Source organism: Callorhinus ursinus, unplaced genomic scaffold (assembly GCF_003265705.2).
Source record: "Callorhinus ursinus isolate GAN/ISIS: 27379988/994484 unplaced genomic scaffold, GSC_fseal_2.0 scaffold10, whole genome shotgun sequence".
Classification (NCBI taxonomy): domain Eukaryota; kingdom Metazoa; phylum Chordata; class Mammalia; order Carnivora; family Otariidae; genus Callorhinus; species Callorhinus ursinus.
Window position 1 is genome coordinate 21,704,491 of NW_027397072.1, and position 8,609 is coordinate 21,713,099.

The 8,609-nt window shown below is 52.9% G+C and overlaps 1 protein-coding gene and 1 long non-coding RNA gene across 4 annotated transcripts in view; one reads left to right on the forward strand and one right to left on the reverse strand.

Annotated features, from left to right (window-relative positions):
* OTOF (otoferlin) overlaps positions 1-8,609 on the reverse strand; it is a 93,686-nt gene that overhangs the window by 25,169 nt on the left and 59,908 nt on the right. For all 3 annotated transcript variants that reach the window (XM_025867882.2, XM_025867880.2, XM_073897116.1), the window contains exons 9-11: positions 6,168-6,299; positions 2,126-2,188; positions 1,649-1,733 (exon numbers count right to left, since the gene is read on the reverse strand). In XM_025867882.2, coding sequence (XP_025723667.1) covers positions 1,649-1,733; positions 2,126-2,188; positions 6,168-6,299 — 280 coding nt within the window. The remainder of the gene's footprint in view (positions 1-1,648; positions 1,734-2,125; positions 2,189-6,167; positions 6,300-8,609) is intronic.
* The window catches only part of LOC112820845 (uncharacterized), a 34,433-nt gene that overhangs the window by 14,951 nt on the left and 10,873 nt on the right, over positions 1-8,609 (forward strand). The window contains exon 2 of the long non-coding RNA XR_003207270.2: positions 4,426-4,577. This is a non-coding gene — a long non-coding RNA (uncharacterized lncRNA). The remainder of the gene's footprint in view (positions 1-4,425; positions 4,578-8,609) is intronic.

The window sequence follows — 8,609 nt, forward strand, 5'->3', positions numbered from 1 at the left end:
AATAATAATAATAATAATAATAATAAACAAAAACAAAAAAACCCAGCAGCAGCAAATCTGGCGGTGGGTTAGCTCAGTGGAGAACCTGGACTCTGAGCCCACCTGGACCCGAGTTCACACCCTTTTCCTTTCCCTGGACCAGCTATGCAAGCTTGTGGGCCTGCTTTCTTCTTGTGAAATGGAGTGATGTTGCCTGCAGGGGGTGGTGAGGGATAGGCCTGCAGGCACGGTGCGCGTGGCCCGGCGCCTGGTGCTCAGTGGGCGCTCCCTGAGTGGCAGTGGTCTCCTCTCCAGGACTCCACCGTCGGGACGCCCAGGGGTCCACATCAGGCTCCTTGCTGTCTCTTCACACCCCTGCCGCCGGTACTGGAGGTGGGGGGCACTGCTCAGCCCCCAGCTGGAGCACCTCCTCCAGGATACCTGTGCGATTCCACCGCCCGCAGCTGGGCATGCTTCCTGGGAAGTGCCGGATCGCGGAATGGCCCTCTACCCCGCTCCCAAAGACGCTAATGGTCACTAGAGTCACCCTCTGCTGAGGATGACAATGTGTGTGTGGCAGTGGAAAAGGCGCTGGCCTGGCACCCAGGAGACCAGGTTCTACTCGCACGGGCTCTGGTCAAGTCTCTTTGTAACCCTGGGCCTCTTCGTCATATGGAGACACTGGACTAGATATTTTAAGGTCTCTGGTGGCTTGAATGTTCTAAGATTTTGTGGTGTTTATGCATATAATCTTGGGTTTGGACTCGATTCCCTAGTCTAAGTCACAGAGTGTGCACCAGCCAAGTATCCATTAAGTTGAACCATAAGAAATCGCCAATTTGTTCAACCTAATAGTTTAGTGGCACTTCCAAGCTACTTAACTTGTCTTGGCTTCATTTATCTCATCTGTAAAATGGGAAGAAATGCTGATGCCTCCTCCCTCACTGTTTTGTGAGAGTCAAATGTGACACTGGAGAAATGGGACTGTCACTGCCGAAAGGCCTGACGGAGTCATTACAGCATCCTGAGCGGTGGGTTCACTTCAGGGACATGACGTGGGGCCCGGTGCCAGGTTGCATGCCAGTGGTTCCTGAGCTGGCCATGGGCTTGGTCATCATCTTGGCCTGGCCTGTGCCTCACAAACCCTCTGGGCCTCCCCTTGGGCTTCCCTCACCGGCCGCATCCGGTGTTGGCCCATGGGGACCCACGTTGCTGCGAGTCAGCCACCGACCCACGTGGCTATTCTCTGGAGGCCTGGGGCCCTTGATGGATGGTCAGTGAGCCCGGCATCCCTCAGGGGCTGCCACACTACATTTGTGTTGAGGACAGTGTGGCTCAGTGGGTGCCCTGGAGTCACGCAGCCTGATTTCACCCCAGACCAAATGGGTGATGGTGGAGCCCCAATGCTTCTCTGAGCCCCAGGCCCCTCGAGTGTAAAAGGGGGTGATGCCGCACACCCAGAAGGGCTCCTATGAATCCAGCAGCCTGAGCACAGGTAATCACTGCATCCGTGTGCAGACTCGACACCCATCCCTCCACACCCCCAACAGCCTCACACTGAGTTTACGGTCCTGGCCAGGCCAGGCCCTGGGGCTGCCAGGGTGGACGGCATGGGCCACACCGGCTGAGCCGTGGCCACTGATGCTGACCGAGTTGCGCAGCTACTCACCAGGCTGGGAGTACACGGTTCCCACATCCATTTTGAAGGACCCCACTAGGGTGCCACTGCGCAGCAGGTTCTTGGAGTGAATCACCTTCCGGGCAGAAGCACCAGCCCCCAGTCAGGCCGGGCAGGGCAGAGGCTTTCCATGGGGTAGGGGTGGGGTGGTCTGATGGTGACACCACCTGTCTTTCTGGGGAATGGAACTTTTCGGTGAAGTGGGAGGGCATTTGCAGGGCAGGGACGGCTTGCTGAGGCTCAGCATTAACCCCTCTCGCTCTCATTTTTGCTGGTTGCCAGGTACGGGGGAGTAGGTTGTACATTGTGCAGAGGCACCTGGTTAAACAGGGGAGAGGGGCCCAAACCAGCCTGTGCCCCACTTGCCCGGCTGTGTGTCTGGACATGGGGCTGCCTTTTAATGGTTGGTCCATCCAGAGGGATGCCCTTTTCAAGTCTACACAAAGGTGCAGTTTGAGTTACACTCACCGAGATCTTGATGATCTTGTCGAACATGACGTCAGGAGAGACATGGAAGTCAAAGACGAAGTACTGGAAGGAGGGAGGACCCAGAGGTGCTGTCTCACGGCTGATAGTGGCCAACAGCCTGGGGCAGTGCCGGGCCAACTCCCTCCTGCCACTGCCTGTCTGCTCCCCTGGCCATTTCTCCCGAGCCCCGAAGTTCAGAGGAACAGCAGTGTAACCACTGGTCCTCCCTGACTGCAGGTGGGAGCTGTGTGGCTTTGGGCAACACGTTGTCCGATCTGTTTCCTGAGCTGTAAAATGGGGGTAATGATACCCACCTCCGAGTCTTGTTATGGGGCTGGATGAGATAGTACAAGACACCATGATATACACTGCAGCTGTGTGGGCAACACAGACATTGCCCTTCAACCACAGTGCTCCACTGCCTGGGGGTGTCCCAATTGCAGCGATGTTTAATTTGTGAAATAAGGTGTGAGGGACTTCATTTGCTGGAAATGTAAAATGCTCCGGGTGTGAGGTGTCCTCCAAAGCTGGGCGCTGCCCCTCACCCCGGGGCCCATTTCTCCTGGCCTCGGTGTGTAGGTGCCGGGAGGGAGAGCGGCAGAGAGGCCCCCGGGGGAAGGGGGCGTCAAGGTGATGGAAAGGGCTGGGCGGTCAAGGGAGAGAGGGGTGACGTGGGTTTGGACTTAGGGACAGTGTGGTTCTTGATGACCTGGAGGGCAGTTTCAGTGGACAGGGGGCTGGAGACCGAGGTGTGCTTGGGAGGAGAGGCAGTGGGGACAGCTCACGGAGTCGGACGGTGAGCGGGAGGACAGAAAGGGGTGGTCACCAGCCAGTACGTGGGATTGGGAAGGGCGTGTCTAGATGGAGGGACGGATGGGGGACAGACAGATGCAGAGACTGCCGGTTCCTGCCCCTGAGCATATGGGGTTTTCTATCATTGTACTCGGAGAGGATATGCGAGAGTAGAACACCTAAGAGGCAAAGGAAGAGCCAAAGGAAAAGTAAAGGCAGAGTTGGGGGTGCTGAGTGGTTTGGGTGTGACGCCAGATCCTTTGGGAAGAAGAAAGAGAAGGACCCAGGGCAAAGGAGAGAGGCAGAAGGCAGGCACCAGTGGCCAGGACCAGCTGCACCCACGGAAAGGGGCCTTGGCCCGGTCTTGAACGGTCAGGCTGTACTGGGAGGGCAGGGGTTGTGAATCTCCCTTCACACGAAGACAGGTCTCGAGCCAGGTAGGAGGTGAAGGCCAGGCCAGCGGCCTCTGACTCTGTCAGCCCTGGGGGAGCGAGCTAGCTAAGTGAGAGCCAGAAATCTCCACTCTCTGAGGAGTCTGCGGGCATATTCCTTGTGTGTCCTGAGCATATTTCCCTTTTCTAACCACTTAGAAGTCTGCTAAGTCATGCTGACGGTTCTCATCTCCCTCTATTGTGTTTAGTGGAGTCGAAGGCAAGTTCCTGCTAACTCAGAGAATTAGCCAGAAGCAGTACACTCCTGGGACCAAGGGTATTTTTCAATGAAGAGGAACGTGGCATAGGACAAGAAGCATAAGGAAAGAAAGCCCTGCTTCGGGATCAGAAGAATCATGGGAAGATAGTTTTGAGGGGTTGTGCTCAACGAGCGGTGATTTTAACCGCAGCGGGACATCTGGCAATGTCTGGAAACATTTTTGGTTGCTACAAGTGGGTGGGGGTCGCTACTGGCATCGAGTGGGTAGAAGCCAGGGATGGTGCTCAACACCCTACACTTCACAGGACAGTCCCCTACACCAAAAACTATCTGGCCCCAAATGTCCCTAGTGCTGAGTTTGAGAGACCCTGGTTTGGAGGAAACAGAAATTAAACAAATCAGAGCTACTTGGATTTGTGAGAAAGAACAAAACTATGATCAAGAACAGGGGTGCCTGGGTGGCTCAGATGGTTAAGCGTCTGCCTTCAGCTCGGGTCATGATATGAGGGTGCTGGGATCAAGCCCCACATTGGAGTCCCAGGGAGCCTGCTTCTCCCTTTCCCTCTACTGCTCCCCCTGCTTGTCCTCTCTCACTCTCTCTGTCAAATAAATAAATAAAATCTTAAAAAAAAAAATAAGTACAAATTTAAGATTCACGTGAGTGGAAGGGATAGTCTTAGTGGATATAACTGGAAAGTGGTTTCTAGGCTGGATGTAGGTGTGGCCTGTCAGGGAAGACACTGTCACCTCTGTGGCCCCCATGTTGCCAGGCATGGGCTTGAAGTGCAGCACAAGCTCAGCAAATGTTTGTTTCTTCCTTCGGGTGAGTATCCATTCTGCAACCCCAGCCCCTCCAGGTACAAGCCAGGCTCTGGGCCAGGCCACAGCGATGTAGGAGACGGGGAGCCTGCAGTCCACCAGGGACAGAGACATGAAGGACCAACCACAATTCAGGGATGTTACTGTCACAGAGAAAGAAGCACATTGAACTGTGACCCAGAGAGTGCAGGTAAGGCTGCTCAGTGGCAAGGACACTTGGCTTGGGCTCTGGAGGGTGAGTAGGAGTTTTCTGGGGAAACAGTGTGGGAAAAGCAGCTCTGTTACCTTGGGAAGGAGGAAGCAATTTGAATGAAACGTGAGGTGCATGAGGTTGGTGCCAGGTGAGCCCCTGAGTCAGCCAAACGTGGCTCTGCCACTCTCAAATAACTGTGGAAGGCCATGGGCACCTGTCTCCATATCCATTAAGGGAAAGTGGACTCTTATCTAGGTTGAAGCTTTTCCAGTCAGGGATGTGCCCTGATATAAGGTCAGAGGCTGAGTTTCCTGACTCCTGGGAAGGTTGCCACATGGGGCTGGGAGATGAGGGGGTGGGGCGGGTGTTTCTGAGCACAGATGTCCCAGGTCTGTGGGCCTGTGGGCAACCCGCTATGAGAACCAGGCCCACCTGTGGTAACATAGGACCCTGGCCTGGGTCCCTATGGGGGACAGAAGTGTGTCCAGGTTTCCTTCCTGAAGATGCACAGTTGGGGGGCTCCCCTTAAGTTCAGGTGGCACCCTCAGCCCTCACCACTCCTCAGGACAGACACGGAGACACAGGACACAGATGCCTCACTCCCTGGAGCCACCAGGAGAAGCAGACTCGATGTCCCTCCAGGAGAAGGAGGGCTGGAGCCCCCAGACCAGCAGCTTCTGTGTTCATCTGACCTACGCTCAGGCACCTAAAGGGCACCTGGGCATCCCTCCCCAGAGCTGATTAAGTTCGTTCCCTGCTGGAGCCCAGAGTCAAGCTATTGTGTCAGGGGTGGCCATACGAGGTGGCAGACAGAGTGCTTGGCTGAGGCTGACAGGCTGGGCCCTGCTTCATCAACAGCACTCTCTGTGCTCTTGGGTAAGGTCCTTCTCATACTGAGGCCTCAGTCTCCTCCTCTGTAAGATGGGGAGATTGAATTAGAAGGTCTCTGAGGTCCTTTGACCTCAGTGTGGCCTCAGATGGCTGCAAAGAATAAGAGGAGGAACCAGACTTTTTTCGCTCATACCCTAAGAACCAAGGCTAGTGCTCTGGAAGGATCCCCGTAGAGGTTCAGGCAGCAGGGAGGCTGCCCAGCAGAGAAGGTGAGCACGTAGAACCCGACTCTGGCCCTTAGCACCCAGGCAAGGACTTTCTCCAAGAGCTTCAATGTCCCCTTGTGTCAAATGGGACTGAGGGCAACAACCTCCGACTTTTGTGGGGGCCAGAAGAGGGGGAGCACCTGCAGCATTTACAGGAGAAGCTGGGTCATGGGAACCACTCCTTAATGCTGCCACCGCCCCAAAGGGTTCTGGCCAGGCCTCACGGGGTTCACCCACAGACAGGGCCGGAGAAATGGTGGCCTCCGGCCAGAACACTGTCAGGGGGTGATCTAGACTCAGGGTTCGGAGGACATGGCATGGCACATCTGCGTGCTGGGGTGGTAACAGCATGGGCCAAGGTCATCCCTGCTGGGAGCCCTTTGTGCCCCTCGACTCCCGCTGCTCCTGTTGGGCCTGGGTGGGCTGGGGCCCAGCCCCCCACCACATGTAGGGAAGTCCCTTTCCCCACATAGGGCCACAGGGCACTGACCTCATTGTAGTAGGGGCAGTTAGTGGACTCCTTCATGGACGTGCACTTCTTGTCGTCACCCACCTCCACGCATACCACGGGGTCCATGTTCAAGCCCACCAGCTGCCGGGCCTCGATCACAGTGATGCTGACCTGCGGGCAGGAGAGGGAAGCCAGAGGTGAGCTCGGTGAGCCTGGGAGCGGGTCCTCCTCGAGCCGCGGCCCAGGAGCAGGGAGCCAGCACTAATCTGCTGTTGATCCGGGACTCTTTCTCCAATAAGCCCCAGTGTCTTCATTTATAAAGCAAAGGCATGGGCTGGATCTCATCTAAGTGCGTTCTAGAATTACTGGGAGGGAGGAGGGCACTGGTTAAAAACGCTGGTGTCCCTGCCAAACTCCAGACCAAGCCAGTCCAACCTCGGGTGGGTGGGGCCAGGCATCAGTACTTTAATTTTTTAATTTTTTATTTTTTAAAGATTTTATTTATTTATTTGACAGAGAGAGAGACACAGCGAGAGAAGGAACACAAGCAGGGGGAGTGGGAGAGGGAGAAGCAGGCTTCCCGCTGAGCAGGGAGCCCGATGCGGGGCTCGATCCCAGGACCCTGGGAAAGGCAGATGCTTAACGACTGAGCCACCCAGGCGCCCCCAAACATCAGTACTTTTAAAGCTCTTGGTGGTTTCAAGTGCTCCCCCAGCCTCCGTGACTCCACCTTATAGAGGGCTGCAAACCACTTCCTGGGTTTCATGCGCTCAGAGATTAAGTTTTCTATGTCTTCATCAACGTGCATTTAATTTTGTGCTCCAGCATCTCTCATTTTAAGATTGCGGGCCTCTGAGAGTTCTGTTTCTGGAATTTGGCCCCCTTTCCACCTTCCTGTTTTCCCCCTTTTGTTTAATTTCTTTGTTTGGGAGCCTGGGCCACCTTTGCTGGCTTGATGCTGTGTGTTTTGTGTGCACTGTGTCTTTTCAAGTGGCATCCAGCTCCATGGAATCTTCTATGCTGGGAAGCCCTTTTCCAGTTGTTCATTCATTCAACAAACATTTGTGTATATATATACGGGGCAGGGGAGGGGTGGTATGTGTACATACCTTTTCTGAACCTTCCTTTTAAAGATTTATTTATTTATTTGAGAGAGAGAGAGAGAGAGATGTGGGGTGGGGCAGAGAGCAGGAGACAGGGTTCCAAGTAGACTCCCCACTGAGCACGGAACCTGATGACACCGGGCTCTATCTCATAACCCTGAGATCATGACCCAAGCCCAAACTAAGAGTCAGATGTTTAGCCGACTGCACCACCCAGGTGTCCCTCCTGAACCTTCATTTTAAGCAATCAGTTCTTGCTTTGGATTAGAAGTGTTGGTCCCCATTGGGGTGCCCATGACAAAACAGAAAGAGGCATAAATTTGAGGTTGCTGGACTGGCATTGAGCCCCAGACCTTATACATGACGAGGTGTGAGAGGAGGCCACCATGTAGGCTCACTGAGCTAGATGTAGAAACACCAGCTATCCATAGGTTGTGTGAGCTTTAAATGAGGTAATGTGTGTCAAAGTGCTTCATAAACAGTAGAAAGTTCTAGAAAATGTGAGCTATTGTTATAAATGGCTTCTCAAAGTCTCCCAAGTAGGTAGGGTCCTGTAGATGCTTACGATTGTTCCATTTGACTCTCTTGCACTTGCATTTTAACAAAATAACCTGTGCTAAGCTAGTGTTAGCATTTACCTCAGCTCATTCTTCTAATGAAACTGTGGGGGTTGCTTTTATACTTCTCATCTTGGAGACTTGGTATTTTAATCGCTGTGCTTTGATGCAACTTCTAAATATGATTTTACTCCAGAAAATTATTTTCCCTTTTCATAAAAAAAGAATAACCATGGAAATTATCATCCGCTATGTCCATCAAAGTCTTATAAATATTCTGAAGGCCAAGAAAAATCCGCACATCAAAACTAATGATGTTAAGAAAAATAGAAACTTCAATGCCAGTGAGACCACTGCCAAGAAAGTATACAGAACTGGAAACTGAACATTTACTAATTGAAGCAACACTTGAACCACGAAAGCAAGCATTTCTATTTGGAACTTGAAATGCCGAAGGGAATGAAGCTCAGAATCCAGAGCTTTGAAGAAGTTTAATGATCACCATTTCTTCAGGGAGCTAAAAAGGAAATAGAGCTGATTAACTTAGTTCTGAGAAGTTGCCTGTGAAGAGAGTAAGCAGCCACTAGAAGTCTTTCCAGAATATTCCTACACAGTAGTTCATAGAGTTTTAACCTATATGAACCTTTTTATGCCAAAAACTTAAAAAAATCTCCTATTTTCCCACAACTAACCCATCCTCTCCGCTCCATTAAAAAAAAAAAAAAAAAAGAAAGAATTATAGAGCGCCTGGGTGGCTCAGTTGGTTGAGCGACTGCCTTCGGCTCAGGTCAGGATCCCGGAGTCCCAGAATCGAGTCCCAC